This window comes from Haliaeetus leucocephalus, unplaced genomic scaffold (assembly GCF_000737465.1).
Source record: "Haliaeetus leucocephalus isolate CR32 unplaced genomic scaffold, Haliaeetus_leucocephalus-4.0 Scaffold439, whole genome shotgun sequence".
Taxonomy (NCBI): domain Eukaryota; kingdom Metazoa; phylum Chordata; class Aves; order Accipitriformes; family Accipitridae; genus Haliaeetus; species Haliaeetus leucocephalus.
In genome coordinates this window covers 2,635,764-2,652,786 of record NW_010972875.1, presented here as the reverse complement: position 1 = coordinate 2,652,786, position 17,023 = coordinate 2,635,764, and the positions used below count along the sequence as shown (strand labels likewise).

Sequence of the window (17,023 nt, the reverse complement as noted above, 5' to 3'; positions counted from 1 at the left end):
GTGTTCAGGACCTGAAATCCCCAGTGACTGCAGTGGTTGTGCAGGTGGTGCCACAAAAGGAAACACATAAAAAGCCTTCAGGGAATTGTGGCTTTGTTCTTGTCCATGTAATGAAATGGCACTGTGACATGTAAACTGGGCGAGGAAAGTGGCTGCTGTACCTTATCTCTGCATCCAGATGCACGCTGCTGTCCTCATTCTCCAGAAGCGCTATTTACAGCTGAAGATGCATCTATTCAACTAAGTGTGAGCAATACTATTACGGCATTGGCTTATACTGTGTTAGCAAGACCTCTCTAGCTTAATTTTGGTAAGTTTTTTTAAATATTATAACCGCATGTTGCAAGAACATAGGTTTTTCACAAGGGAGAAGTGCATGCTTTCAGAAGGATTCTTAAAGATTTAAGAGAAAACTCTTCTGATAGCCTGAAGGTACGCAAGTCAGAACATGCAAATTCCTTCTAGCTGCCTATCCGGTTATGCTCTCTGTTACTGTGCAGCACTACTCTATTTCAATGTGAATCACTAGGAAACTAGGAAGTCTTCAGCTTCCTAGTGTCATGTTACTGAAATAATAGGGCCCAATCCTTCCCTCAGCTAATGAGCTAGCAAATAGCTCCCCAGCAAAAACAACACTTTGCATGAAAACCACCATGAAGTTACCAATTTGCCAACACATGCAGTCATTTGTTTCTACAAGCAGAGCACACAGCTAAGATGAGAAAGTATTCATGTGCAGAACCAGGCAGAAAATATGAACAGCTTGCTGAGCCAGCAAGCCCCAGTCTGCTGTGTGAGCCAACCAAACTCAGACTGACTGTGCTCCCTACTGTCCAGGAGTTGTCCCACCCCTCTCACCTCTGCCGAAGGTGTTCAATTCACTAACTCAGCACAAAACTATTCACCCCTTACTGAGGCACTTCAGTGCAACAGAATCCCGACGTTCATTGCCAGGGGTATCAATACCAGGTATGCTGACTTGATCGATAGGTACTTGCTAGCAAATGATCTCTGGCTGCATATAAATGTCTTTCTCAAAAACAAAAGATGGGTTCTGGCGCTGTGCGATCCAGGTGAATTCCTAGAATTGGTGTGACAAAGTCTGGAGGGAAACAATTTACCTACATTGCAACTGCCTATTCCCAGCTGGCATTAAGGCTGCTTGGAGTGTTACTTTCCCAGTGCTTAATTGAAACCTAACAGGCCTGTCAAGTAGGGGAAAGTGAAGGTGGCATCGACCACCACCCTCCCCACCTCAGCTGACACCAGTTTCTGCAGAAACATGCCTGTTCCACCAGATTCTTGTTTTCTATGCACTGCCTTGATATTTTGACTCACTCTACCAAGCATTGCAAAAAAGGAGAAAATATTCTCATTTACCATATAAAGCTTAGGTCACCATCTAAACTTGACAAATCTTCTCACAGTTCAGTACCTGCTGAAGATAGTCTGCACATTGAGTTATTAAGCAATAGGTGCCCCTGGACAGCTCTGGGTATAGGTGATCAGGCAATTCTTCCATGTGGAAGAAAAGGGGTATAGCCTTTCATTTGTAATGAAAAATACTCAAATACTGTTTGAGTTGTTATAAAGAGCAGAAGTATGATGGGACAACTCTGTACTACTTCTTTGCAGAAAAGACATAAGTGAAAATAATACAATAGGTATTAATCATTCAGATCAAACCAAGTACAGATTTTCCCATAAATTTTTATCATTCTATCACATGACATTTGGTTACTTGCAGTGCATAACTTCCCCTGATGGGAGTTTTTCATGGCAAATTCATTTAATCAAACTTAGTGATTATGGACCTCTCAAATTGCCCCACACAAATCCTCAGACCCAAATCCCACACCCCACAACACAAGTCTGTTTTAAGTTCTGTTATGCTTTGGAAGACATTATTAATTTTTTTCCTTTATTAGGAAAGAGCATAGTCAACACTGCATTAATTGTGGGATTATCCTACACACAAGAGCTGGGATCCTCTTGGCTCCTGGTTTCTCAGAAAATAAACTGACTTAAAATATCCAAGGGAGGAGAAAACAATATCTTAAAATATTATCCACAACTGTATATTCATGAGGATCATCTGTAGATTATCTGTAGAAACTTCCAATTCAGCCACATACCAGTGATGTGTTATAAACTTGCATCAGATGGCTTACATTCAAACACATATACTTTTGCCAGGGTAAAGGTTAGACATGTGAACATCTGACTCAACAATCGCATATATTTGAATAATTAGTGTCACATTAGAATGCTTTAATGACTGCAACAGATTCCACAGAATACTTAACCCAGATAAGGAGCAGCCATGTGCTGCCTGGGGGCAGGACTGGAGAGAAAACAGAACAGCCTTCATGAAGGAAGATGGAGAAGATGCCAAAAAGTACCTCTGTGAGGTCTACGAAACAAATGGCTGACTTGTGAGAGCTTCTGAGATGGAGAGATTGCTCATACTGATACAGACCGTAACAAAACCATCTGGGAGCAGCAGCAAGCAGAGACAGTAACAATGCTTAATACTGATCCACATCTTACAGAGCATACTGATTTTGGTCTTTCTAAATGTTCCTGGGTTTCATTATGGTCTTAGTCTAGCAGTGGCAAGAGTCAATCAACAAAAGACAATCTCACACAAGGGAACTAAAAGTGATAAAGAAAGAGGCCCAGGAAAAGTAAAAGGAAGGGTTAAGAATGGCATAATTTTTTTGAGGTATACAAAGACTGCTATTTTACAATTATCTGAAGCAATCTCTTCTGCTCCTACCCTCAAACAATCATTTCATTCCATTTAGATTTCCCTTTCTCATGTTTCCTTCTAATATTAGAAAAAACTTTTTCAGCTTTGAACAATAAAAGTGAGGGAAAATGGAAAACTTGACTCAATAAGAGCAAAAGCCTGCCTGAAGCCCACCTACCAGTCACTTCAAATCTAAGAGCCTTGGTTCCTAACCTCTCTCTGCTAAACTCAATGGACTATAGTATATGCACCTCCACAGACCAATTCATGGTCCCTAAATCAGGAGGCAGCTACTGCTTAAAATTAGGCAGCGTGAATAACCTTCCTTAAAAAGAGCCTTTTTAAAAAGTATTATTAAAAAGACCTTTTTTCATAATTGTTTTAATGCAAGTAAAAATACCAACTGCTAGCAGCTATCCATTAAAAAAAAGAAAAAAAAGCAAAGAGCAAAACTTATGCATTATTTCAAGTAGAAGTGTTTAACGGAGACAGCAAACACTGGACATCAGGAATGAATAGCACATGATTCAACAGTCTGCACTTAAATATTGACTTCCTTTCTTGACAATTTGTATTCCATGTGCCTGTGGAGTTCACTGTCAGTATCTGAAATACAGATGCGTTACAGTTACATCTAGCAACCTCTTATTACCACAAGTTTCAAAGGATCTCTGTGCTTGAACTGCAGATTTTGCATTTTCCTAATGGTGTCAAGTAATAGTTCTCACTTATACCAGATTAACAGCAGTTCTTACCAACAACCTATTATTAAATGGTGAGAGGCTTTTTGTGTGTTACCCTCTTTTATTTAATTCTCTTCCAGAGATCATAAACCCCTTATTTTAATTTCAGACCACTACTGTACTTACCTAGGTCAATAAGTATTGCATGTTGTTGAGAAGTTAGTTGTTTTAGGAGTTCTTTATAAGGTGTGTCCTTTGGTGGTTGTTTACTCGGAAACTGGTGTTTAAGGTGGTATTGCTCTGCTAGAAACTTCCAGATCTCCCCACGGTGGTGACGTGGTACTCCTGAGAGAAGAAAGTCATTAAAACAGTAATTTGTACTCATACTGAGGGTTCAGCTATAGTTGAGTTAACAGGATTGAGGAACTGAAGATCTGTATCTGCTAGATATGCAAGCAGATCCCTATCTGCTAGATCTGTATCTGCTATCTCCAGTAGACCATAGAAGCAGATCAAACTACAGTGCTTATACTTCCTCAACCAATGAAAGACATCAGCATCTTAACAGGAGAGATTTAAGTTAGAAACAGGGTGAGCTGTCTAAGTCTAAGGTTACTGCTTACATCCAGTCTCAGAAGTACCAGAAGAGGCAGCAAAAATTGCAATACTTGCCTCTGAAAAGTTATATGCTGTCCTGGTTTCAGCTGGGATAGAGTTAATTTTCTTAAACCATGGCATATGCTTATATCCCATTTTTCCATGTAAAGTACACAATAAAGCACTGCAATGGAACTAATTAACATTTTTCATTAATATAGCACTGACACTGTTGTTAAGAGTAAGTTTTAGGAAGGTAGGATACACACATACCAAAAGTATAAACAAGAACAAATGAGATGTGATCTAGAGACTACAACAGAAGGCACATAATCAGAAAGCAAGTTTTGTATTTCTAGTTTTGCTATTGGTTTGCTGAATGACTGGTACACATAAAAATGTTCTAAAGCTTGAATTTCTTTCTTTATAAAAAAGGACGATACTACTTAACTATTTCACATAGGTAATGGTAGCCTTCATTAGTATCTACACAAAAAGCTCTCAAAGTAACAGAAAGGTTATTGTTACACGCATACTTTATTCAGCACAAGACTGGCACTATTAAATCATCTACACAAGAAATCAATACACTATTCTTTGCGAAAGTATTCCGTCTAATCCATGATGTATTGGAATCATATATTACAGTTTGAAGTAACTTACGGCTTAAAGTTTTTTGGACTGCTTTTTTTGTTTTGGTACGTATGTAACATATGGATGACAACAACAATTGGAGAAATCAAAATTGACTCAAGCATACAACTTACATGGAAAGATAACAAAACATATTAAAGCAATTTCACTCCCTTCTCTCATCTAAGCACAAAAGGATATGAATTTATCTCTGCAATACTCATTTTTATTACACTATCATAATCCAGAGACAATTGCTTGAAAATGAAATGCTAGTAGAAATGTATAATATTTGAATCCACATCCCAAGGGTATTTAGAGAACATTTCTGTAAATTACTTTAGGGAACTTAAACCCAATTATCAAAAAGTCTCCAACATGAAATAGTGAGGGAAAGTGCTGTTTCAGACACTGAATGAGCCAGGTTCTCTTTTTCAGATACACATCCAAAATCTCTTTAGCTTCAGTAAGGTTGAATGTGTCACATAGGGTAGCACTGGCTTAACAGTGCACATTTACAGCTGCAAAACTACAAATTAACTAAAATTCCCTTTAAGGAAGTAGTCAGATATTAAATTTATCTCTGTATGCTGCATCGTACATGTAAAATAAAGTATTCAGTTTACTACTTCCTAAATGAAAGATGCACTATATTTAAACATGTACTACAGTGTACATTATAGGTCAACACTATATGTTTGTTATCCTAATTTAAGCCCCATGCTTATTGAAACCTGCATTTCTTACCTGTTTGCCTTGCTAACTCAAGTTATTTTTAATGGTTTTGGTCTAAACTAGAACTTGCTAAACTCAATTTAAATGCATATGTATGAAATTTGACATCACTCTAAGAACTCTGACACAACTTAGGTCTAGAGAGCAGAGCATAATAATAGCATCAAGAGCTAGGGTTAATTTCCCCTTCTACTGGCTATTTGCACGTGCTTTTTATTAGCAATCCACTAAGCAGGGCTTTATTTACTTATTTTGCATCACTCCAAGTTTTTTAAGTTTTATTTTGAACTCCAACAGAGGCCAGCATCACTGGACTATCAAGCAAACCAAGTTTTTCTCATGCTCAAATACTGACTGGACAGAGCCCTTTACCTACATGAATGGAAGGAAACCCGTGATAATGAGCTTTCTTTACTCTGCAGAGATTTGTGCTTGGGGCATTTGATATTGTTAGGAATCTACACTTACCTAGTCATCTTAAATGGACAATTTGGTTTAACTTGCTTGAATATTTGCATATAGGCAGGTGCAATAGAACTATAAAAACCTCCTTGGAGTAGCCATCTTCACCATCAGCTACATAGAGCACTCAGCGTAAGGCCTTTGGGTCCAACCATGGCACAAATAACATTGAGTAATAACCCAATTTCTTAGAATATTTATAAAACAACCTTAGGTTATATTACTTCTGATGCAGTGGAGAGAGGGGCTGGTTGCTCAGCCTGCAGTTGTGAGGAAGACTGTAAGTGGTGTTTGCAGGTACAATGTGTTGTTGAACTCAAAAAATAAAAGGCAGTTCTACAGAGATATCCATGGATACTGTTTGTATACACACATACTACCCAGGCTGGAACAGCGAATTTCCAGATAATAGTGCAGACAGTTTCTTCAGTTATTTACACAGTCATTTCTTTGGCATTATCCAGGCTTTTTTCTTTAATTATAACTTTGAATTTATAAAATCAGATTGCAACAATTGTAATGCATTGAAGTACCGTACAGCTCTCCTGTAGGGACAAATGTTATTAAAAAATGAATACCAAGTACCGCTGAAAGGGACTGTTAATTCCATACACAACCATGAAGATACTGAACATTGTTACTTGTTTAGTCAGCAACCTGAGGAACAGCTCTAGTGAGAATCTGGTTATAAGGAGTGCTTAAGAAGTCACCCTATTCCTTATCTAATACAATTTACATGCATTTCAACAACTCAAAATAACAAACTGTGCTTACCTTGCCCAACAGCAGAATGTATTTTTTCCACATCAAATTTAATCTTTGACCTTCCAGGTGTACTCAACATTTTTTCCCAAATCAAAGTTACATCTTTCAAGCATGGTGTGATTTCTTCATAGTCAAGTTTCAGACGTCTGTTCTGCAAATTGTTTTCTGAAGCTAGAAAGTGGTATCATGAATGCGCCAGTTAATATTGTTTATTCTTTGTAAAACGGATTAATAGAACTTAGAACTTCATCATGCAATCCACCTAAAATTAAACCTTATTAATTCTGAAATATTACATATCTAAATTTTTGTGATTGTGGGGTGTTTTGGTTTTGTTTGGTTGTTGGTTTTGTGGTTTTTTTTAAGATATTATATGTAATATTAACTGTGTTTGGCCTGTTAAATTAAGTTCCTTACAGGTGATGACTAATGAAAAAAACCACAACATTTTCCTAACAGCTCTGAAAAACAATTAGTACAGCAGACCCACACCAAATAAAACCACAAACCCAATACAGTAATCTATTTCTTATGCATACAGCTCCATCATAATAATAATAATAATAATAATGATGACAAAGTAAAAAAATTAAAGGTGAACATTCACATGTCCATTTTTATATACTACATAAAAAGGGAAGTTCAAGTATAGAAAACTTCAGAACCTTGAACACAAATAAGACTATAAACACTATATATACATGAGGCTCTCAAAGACTCCACTGAAGATATCAGAACAAGGGTCAATGCAATGCATAACTCAGTCTTAAGTAAGACATTTTAGACCATCAGAACTCCTGGAGCAGAGGCGCATTCTAGTACTGGTGATTTTCTCAGATTATAATTTATAAGAATATTGCACCGTATCTTCATGTGTTATCTATAACGGATTAAAAAAAATTAATCAATAGCTGGGAAAGCATCAAAGAACCATGGCAAAAATTAAAATGAATTCTGTAGCCGAGTGTTAATTCCGAAGTTTAGAAGCGGAGTGAGAATTTCAAGGGACTCCTGGCAAAGCTTTTAAGTTTTGTTTCTGCAGGGGCATTTTAGTACTAGAATGTACCTGGAAAAAAGGGTTTATTAATGGCATTCATGTAAACTAAATAACAAAGCACCTTTTGGGACAGTGGATGAATTTGTGCAGTTCGCAAGACTGAAAAAACAGAAGAGGTCTTTCAGCTCAGATAGAGAAAAAAGGTGTAGTACAGATGAGATAGAGAAACGTCAGACATCTATTCCTAAAAGCCATGAAATGCTGAAAGAAAATGCTATAAGGAAACTGAGATGAAGCTACAAATGGAGCACTAAGGAGTGACAAACTGTGGTAAGTCTATGGAGAATTTAACAACATGGATATTTGGGCTGTAATGTGGCTGAGTACTCAACACACCTAGTTCCATGACAAGAGCCCTGGGATATGGTCAGCAGCTCTCTACTTGCAAAAATGAGCAGAGCACAGGTTCAAAAGACATAAAGGACTGAAAATGTTCTATAGTATTAAACAAAAATTTAAAAATACTTCTCAATAACACCCACTGAGCAAATTACAAATAACATGATTTGGAACCGTGTTTATGAAATAGTGTATCATGAAGTAACCATGGTTTTTAATTAAGTTGCCATGATGTATTCACAGTACTTGATTGTTGTGATGATGCGTTACTGTAATGCTAACAAGATACTCTCATTTTGAGGACATTCTGCCACACATCATAAGCCTACTGCTAGTTTTAATGATTTCACAGTATGAACTCACAAAATCACACTCCTATGCATTACAGTCTTGAGACAATCTATGTTAAAATGATGTTATCTTTTGTTAGTTTAACTCTCCATTGTTTGTATGTTCAACTTGTTTATATAAATTTACTAAATCATTAAAAATCACTTGAAATTTACATGGCCCACAATGGCACTAAAATAGCCAACACACTAAGCTCATCTTGTTCTGAGATCTGTATCTGCAATTAAGGTTTATTAGATTATCAAATTCTAAAAGTCGCAAAGGGTTAGCTTGTCCTGTACTCCCACTGGCTAAAACAAGATTCTAGATTTAAAACATGGAAAAAGAAAAGAACTGTTTATATTTGGGAAGGGTCCACCTTACTTCCTTATCCTGTAGTTGCTTTCACATGTTAATGATTTCATTCAGTCAGGTTATTCATGTGAGTTATGATGTTACCTAAATGTTTGCAAGATCTGGACCTCATAGTTTTTATTTTTGACATTTTCTAATTTAGTTTTTGACTTTTCACTTCAAAGTAGTGTATTTCATTTTAAAACATTATTTTGGCTGACATGTACTGACACATGCTTTACCCATCCTGATACAGACACCTGTAGCTTAATTTTACTCCTTAGGGTTTTTTTATTCTTGGTTTCTTGTTGCTTTTGATTTTTCCCTGTAGATTATATTCAGTGTTTAACCATAGATCCATGTAAATACAAGCACTGACTTGTGTGTCCACACTGAAAATGATTGTGTATCTAAATTCTTTGTCAACTTCTTCACATTTTCTTCAGGTCAAATACAACATATTTATATATTAGAATATTAAAAAAAATCCTTAAAACACAGGTAGCATTGTATGGACATAACGTATAAATGGCATTTAAGTTTCAGCTTGTATGAAAACAAACTCAGAGAAATCTTTCAATGTTCCGCCTTTTGCAAACAAGAGTTTTCTGGTGCTTGGCAACTTTCCAGTCTTTTCAGACTTTTCTGCTTTATTCAATTTTCTTATGCCATGTGCAAAAATGTGACAGTGGGAATGACATGTAAGGACTGAGGAGAGAAAATGTCTTTATCAACAAGCTTAGATACTGACACTACCCAATTCCCAATATCACACTTAAGCATTATCAGTAAAGATGCAACATACTGTACATTTAATATTTTGTTCAGTATTACACAGTAGTACTCTGAGAATTATTACTGCATGTAAAATATTTGGTTTTGCTTCCCAAAGCATCAGAACATGTGGCATTACATTACAAAGCTGTGCTCACTGCAGCATAGTCATCTGTTTTTTTCAAGTATTGTCTCACCATCTGAGCTCTTAATGCAGCAGCTACCTAGGACAACTTCCTTACTCCATGGTGCATACTGCACAGCCTGGATCTTCAATCATGCCAACACCCGTCTCATTCATTCAATAACTAGCTTTAGACATGCTCATCTTAGTGAATTTGTGACGGTTTTGCAATTGTTTCTTTTGGGCAGACAAAATTGGAGCATCTGATTAAACTTGTTAAAATTTTTATGGATATTAATGTCCTGCAGTTGCCAAAAACTTGACTGCAGGCTGTAGATTCCGATAACTTGAATACAAGAGGATTTGAAAAAAAAAATCAGGAATATAAATATACAAAACAGAGAAAATTAATTTCTAAATGCTAGGTTCCATAAAAATTCCAAGTTACAGAATGACTTGATAGAAGCTTATTTATGACAGCACTGCTCTAAGCTGAAGGGATTGTATAAATCATTGCTCTCAGTACCTCTTTCTCCAGGTCTTGGCCCCTTAGCCAAGGGAATTGTATACCTGGTATCCACTGCTGTATTTTATTTTACTGGATTAGCAAGTACATTCACTGGGAACACGCCTGTCACCTGTAGGGTTCTTATGAAATTCAGGTATCAGGTGTTCTTCAGATATCAGGGTTGAAATAGGAGAGCTGTACTACTAGGAGCAAATAGCCTACAGGTGGACTAAGTGTTCTGGGAGGCCATATACAACATCTCAGAGAGATGTCTTCTCCTTCTAGTCAGGAGTCTTAGCCCAAGTTTAAAGAAGGATTTCATGATTGGTATACTGACCTTTCCACATGGCTGGGCCCTTTCTCTACACAGTTCTTCTTCCTGGAAGACAATCCTTCCTCAAGTTTACACAAAGGCAAAGAAGAATTGCTTATTTTCATGCCAGGTACCTCACCTCTTGAGGATCCAGGTGCCTGCTCCCTTCCTGAACATCTAAAATCATCCAGATAAACATTTCTGTCCTCATCATTCATCTCTTCAAAGGAACAGCTCTCAAGGGCAATCACTTGTGATTCTGTATGCAGCTGCCACAATATAATGTGTATTCTTAATCAGCTGCATTTTATATGTAAAAATTGCCACCAGAACGGATTTGTTGCAGCTATGCATTCATCCACAAAAAAATTTTGGTTAAGAACAAATGCAAATTCCAGTTTCTCCAGCTCCTTCTCATCACCCTTCTGACTGATCTAAGTCATTATTACTCTATACAAACCTTGCTTGCACAGTGTGTGTGCTACTGCAGACACCCATAGTTTCAACTCCACAACCAGCACCTTAAGAACTTCAATTCAACTTCAAGACTGGCTAAACAGGACGTTGCTATGACCAATACATAGACAATGACCTATGGATGCGAATGTAGAAGAGAATTCAGTTCATGATAGCGATTGTGCTTAATTCCTTGTCAGAGCTTCTAGACAGCAGACTAAAAAACCCCAGACATGGTAAAACTAAAAGAGTACCAATTAAGATCAAGCCAACAAGTAATAAGGTGAAGTGATAAAAAAATAAGTCTAACTTGTCACCTACACTAATGAGAGCTGAGGGAGATGCTGCTAAACTGATTTACCTGTATGTTCCTAAAATGTTTCATTAAGGCTTGGTCCAAACCACTGCCAAGGCCACAGAGCAAGCCAAAGAGTGAACTTGTATTGCAGTAGGGTGTAATCAAGAACTTCACCAACCTTGTAACTTCTGGTTTTCCTTCTCCATTCTGAGGAGCAGTATCTGCTGAATAATGGCTTTTTTCCACAACTCGCGAAGCTCACGGGGTGTTCGTTTCCTTTCTTCTTTCAGTGGCCCAAAAGGGCCATCTTCACACACTGGTTCCAGTGGGGATCTGGGTGGAAGTTCTCCCAATTCGGGGTAATCTTTAAAAGAGAGAAGCTGTTGTGAACTACTTAACATTTCATGAATAGGCGAGTGAAGGGACACATTTTGAAAGCTTGCAAATATATACATACATATCTACACACGCACACATATACACACATATATAGGAGGTAATACCAAGCAAGGTTTCCCAAATGACAGTTTCAAGCAGATTTACAAGCTGCTTCTGCGTAAGAATCATGTGGGCCAAAGCCTGGAACTTTTTTTTTTCTATAACCTGATAAAAACATTGTACCGTACACCAAGACCATGGCTTGCTAATTACAGCTTTACAACGACAGAACTAAAAGGCAAAGGCAAGTTTGAGAAATTGCAAAAAATACAACCTACAGCTGAAACCTGGCATTATTCAAATAGCAGATCAAATCAAATATAGCACCCACATAATTTAAAGAATAATCTCTAAACTGTGTTTAACAAAGAAAACACACACCCTTAGCTGCACAAACACAACACCCCCTAAGGCCATACAATGGGATTATTACCAGTTCTTAAAGTAAACATGCAGAAAGGAGACAGGCACCTAAGACGTGTTTGCTCTCACTTCTAATTTTTAACCATACCATAACCTTCTGCACTATTTCTTTTAGCTTTAGCTAGTCTAACACAAAATGTATCTTTTTGTCAAGCATGCAAGGTAATTCTAAGAAGACTGAAAACACTAAAAAAAATAAGGGAAAATTACAAAAAGTCTCAGGCAAATTGAAAAATCTTTTCTTTTTGGACAAAGGGTAAACAGCATTGTTTTTAATCAAGTTCTCAACATAAGAAGCATAAGTTTCTACACTTTGTTTTCTTAACCCCTGCTATAGTATCACTTAATTTTGTTGTTTTATACAGCTGCTTTGACGACTCAGTAGTCTTTGATATAACCTGTACCTAGAAGACAAATTACTCAATTCACCACCTTTAAAATGAACGGTCAAAACCACCCATCTCTTCCTACCAAATCCCAAATGGAAAGCCATCGCAACAGCACTTCTTCTGCCAAACAGAATGGCTGTGAATTGTCTCCCCGAGGACAAGCTGACCAGTTATACATGCAAGAAAATGCTTTAAAATCAGTGCAACAAAAACCATTCCCAGGACTCTCCAGCCAAGGAGAAGTACATCTGTGCATGCTATTTCAAATAGCTCCTGGAGAAGAGGCATTCCTGAAACAATTATTCTGAAGGTAGCTCAGTGGTCCATTTCTTTATCATTGCCTAGCATAGTGATAAGGATTTTGAATTAAACACACACATTTCATCTCTAAAAACTAACAAAATATGCAGGTTTTCACCCCTTCAAATTCTGCTCAGAATGCTACCATATATTGACTCACACGGTTCATATGCAGCTATTCTTTTCTTGTTTGTTCAAAGGCACTCACACAACTGAGCTCAGATGACTAAGTAAGAATGGAAACGTTCACAGCTGTTGGCTTCTGCTTTTCTAAGTTTTGCCACTGTCAATCTTTTCCTCTCAAGGAGTCAGAGACAAATAGGGTGCGTCCAAATACCACCTGTTTCCTTATACAACATTTATTTGCTTGTTATCACAGTTAAATTCAAGGGCTAAAATATACATATAAGAATAAATGCAACATTTTCAGCTAGCAGAACAAATTAAACCTTTACAAATTTGCACTCTGGATATAAGTGTGGATAGCCACACTTCAGGTATCTACAGCATTTCAGAGAACAACAAACTTCATGGGAATGAGAATTAGGCAAAGGACAAAAATTCAACACTTCAATGGCAATCACAATTTGTTACAAAGAGAAGTAGGAAACCCTGACAGATGCATTCAGAAATAGAGCTGGTTATGAAAAACATCAATACAATGAAGAAATATTATATCCCTTAAAAGAAACTGGGAAACATTAATTTAATCTTTTTCTTTACAGGTACATGGAAAGACTTCTGTGGGCTAAGATCTGCCATTATAAAAGAGGTTAGGTAAATGTCACCAGGTGGAGAAGAAACACACACTTGATAATTCTCAACTTCGTTGACAATGAAAGGAAGATTATTTTGATTTGATTGTTGTTTCTGATGCACATACTATACTGTCAATAGTGTTCTGTACATTTTTTATGTAGAGTGACTACATACAGTAGCTTTCATCCCAATTTTTCTTAGTGCATATTAAGACAACTTTATAAGGGAAATGCTCTTAAGGATAATGCTGGTAGAACTAACTTAATTTGCTTGAATAAAATAATAAACTTAAAAAAAATAAAAAACCCATCTTCAAGGAAAGTTGTTAATTTCCTCTAAGGCTGCATTACATGCACAAAACAACACCACCATAAGAAAGAGGAATTAATGAAAACAGTCACCAAACATCAATGCAAAAAGTAAAAGTGATACAGATAGGAACACCCACATCTACTGTACGCTATCTGTAGTCTATTCACTTCTTGTTACATTCTCATAGCATCCAATATAGAATGCACACACATCTTGGGGGAAACAAATCTCTTCTCACCCTACACATCCTCTCAGTGGTTTATGAATCTCTTTTAGAGTCAGGTATGTATTCTGGTTTTAGATATTTATATATGCACATATGTGTTAGAAAATACCAGACTATCTACAGGGATGGTTTATGGTTACCTACTTGCCCCAGAAAACAGGCTGGCAAAACACATGCAAGGAAATGGATTAAACACATTGCATTCCTAAAGCAAGAATGAACATATCCAATGCCTAGAATCTTCCTGTCTTTACCATATACATTCTACTTTCTCAGTGCAAATTTTGTGGATTGGTCTTCAAGTACCAACTTAACAAAAGATCACCTTCTAATTTATTGGAAATGTTACTCCCTTATCATTCTCCAGTGATCAAACTGTGGCAACACCTGAACGACTGCAAAGCATTAATTACTCAAGACCATGGTCCTGCTTCCATTTAGGCTGAAAATCTCTTGTCTATTACTAACCCAGTAAGATCAGTATACACTAAAAGAAATTTAACTCACAATGCTTAAGGCTATAAAAGAAAACAGAAAGGTTACAAAATTTTATAGGCTGAACAATTATGATTATCAACCCTACCTCTTAATTCCTCTGTGGAAGAGTCCTAGGCTTGATTTTGCCTTCCAAATTGGTGCTCCTTTTCTATCTTTTCTTTCTTTCTTTCTTCTTATCACTTGTGGACATTTAACAGAAAGTCTAAAGTCTAGTCTGATAAAGCGCAACACATTCACAACCGGCCTTCCCTCCCACCTCCATGCTGGCATGTGGCAGGATGTATAAAAACCAAAATGAACCTGTTTAACTGCTCAGGTGGCCTGTCTAAAGTTTGCAGAGTTGCATCAGCTGTTTGGCTGGTAAAGGAGGGCGGGGAGGTGGGATGTGCAGGTAATCCCTCAAAGCAAAGTAAAAAACCAGACATTTGGTAAGTCAACACTAACCCATGTCCATGAATATACAACAAGGTGATCAACAGACATGCCATCCGGCTTCCAAATCCAGAACAGACAACAGTAGAAATACTGTAACAACAAAATGAGTATTTCATTATTATGCACAAATGACCCAGAGGACAGCAGAGAAAGCAAAGATAAATAGTAGAGCAATTCAACTGAACATAACTGGGAGCTCACATTCCACTGAATCAAACTGCCATGTGTTAAAATCCAAGTAATGTGCAGCCTTCAAAACTTTTATGAGATTAGTAAGTGCACTTAAGCAGGACCTGAACACTTCAGCACACACTGAAAGATTGCTTCCCTGTTCATCTGCCAACCTTGTCAGCTCTTGTTGACTCCTATTCCACATTTGACCTGTACTCCTTTCAAATATGTTGCTCCATTCCCTGCAGCTTCCATATAAAATTCTACCTCCATACGTGGTACTTCTACAAGCCTACCACACTTCTACTCTTTAAGGTTCAGGATTGGACAAGTTGACCGAATAACTATTATTATATTTTATCAATACACAGGTTATTTTCCATTTAAAGTTCATACTTGGACTACCTTTCAGAATTACTCTTCTGCGCAATGCACTCCTACAAGTCTGTGGGTCCAAACTAAGTATTCCTCCAGAAACAGTGTACTTCACTGAGAAAGCCACCAGCTTTCCGGTGCTTGTAAGAACTTCTGCAAGGTAATGAGCTGCAGATGAAACTGCTCATGAAGCAGATGGAAATGTTGCACAAATGTACTAATGCATCCATGCATACGTCAAAAGCACTGCTCTGATGCTCCCACCACTTTGTATTGGGTTTGTGTGGCAAGGTTTTGGTAGCGGGGGCGGTTACAGGGCTGGCTTCTGTGAAAAGCTACTGGAAGCTTCCCCCATGTCCGACAGAGCCAGTGCCAGCCGGCTCCAAGGCGGACCCGCCCCCGGCCAAGGCAAAGACCATCAGTGACAGTGGTAGTGCCTCTGGGATAACAGATTTAAGAAGGGAAAAAAAGTTGCAGTGGGCACAGTAATGGCAGCCGGAGAGAGGAGTGAGAACATGTAAGAGAAACAACCCTGCAGACACCAAGATCAGGGAAGCAGGAGGATGAGGAGATGCTCCGGGCACTGGAGCAGAGATTCCCCTGCAGCCCATGGTGAAGACCATGGTGAGGCAGGCTGTCCCCCTGCAGACCATGAAGCTCCACGATGGAGCAGACATCCACCTGCAGCCCAGAGAGGACCCCACGCTGGAGCAGGTGGTTGCCCGAAGGAGGCTGTGACCCCATGGGAAGCCCGCGCTGGAGCAGGCTCCTGGCAGGACCTGTGGATCTGTGAACAGAGGAGCCCATGGAGCAGGTTTTCTGGCAGGACTTGTGACCCCGTGGGGGACCCACGCTGGAGCAGTCTGTGCCTGAAGGACTGCAGCCCGTGGAAGGGACCCACGCTGGAGCAGTTCGTGGAGGACTGTCTCCTGTGGGAGGGACCCCATGCTGGAGCAGGGGAAGAGTGTGAGGAGTCCTGCCCCTGAAGAGGATAAAGCAGCAGAGACAACGTGTGATGGACTGATCACAACCCCCATTCCCAATCCCCCTGCGCTGCTGGAGAGGTACGTAAAGAATCTGGGAGTGAAGCTGTGTCCGGGAAAAAGGGAGGGGTGGAGAGAAGGTGTTTTGAGATTTGGTTTTATTTCTCATTACCCTACTCTGGTTGATTTGGCAATAATTAAGTTAATTTTCCCCAAGTCGAGTCTGTTTTGCCCGTGATGGTAATTGGTTGAGCGATCTCTCCCTGTTCTTATCTCGACCCACAAGCCCTTTGTTATATTTTCTCTCCCCTGTCCAGCTGAGGAGGGGGAGTGATAGAGCGGCTTTGGTGGGTGTCGTGGTTTAACCCCAGCCAGCAACTAAGCACCACGCAGCCGCTCACTCACTCCCCCCCCATCCAGTGGGATGGGGGAGAAAATCAGGAAAAGAAGTAAAACTCCTGGGTTGAGATAAGAACGATTTAATAGAACAGAAAAGAAGAAACTAATAATGATAATGATAACACTAATAAAATG

General features: G+C 38.5%; 1 protein-coding gene across 4 annotated transcripts in view; it reads right to left on the bottom strand.

Annotated features, from left to right (window-relative positions):
• The window catches only part of TBC1D1 (TBC1 (tre-2/USP6, BUB2, cdc16) domain family, member 1), a 111,843-nt gene that overhangs the window by 15,308 nt on the left and 79,512 nt on the right, over window positions 1–17,023 (bottom strand). For all 4 annotated transcript variants that reach the window (XM_010574432.1, XM_010574433.1, XM_010574435.1 and 1 more), the window contains 3 exons: window positions 11,359–11,544; window positions 6,637–6,798; window positions 3,622–3,780 (listed from right to left, as the gene is read on the bottom strand). In XM_010574432.1, the coding sequence (XP_010572734.1) occupies window positions 3,622–3,780; window positions 6,637–6,798; window positions 11,359–11,544 (507 nt within the window). The remainder of the gene's footprint in view (window positions 1–3,621; window positions 3,781–6,636; window positions 6,799–11,358; window positions 11,545–17,023) is intronic.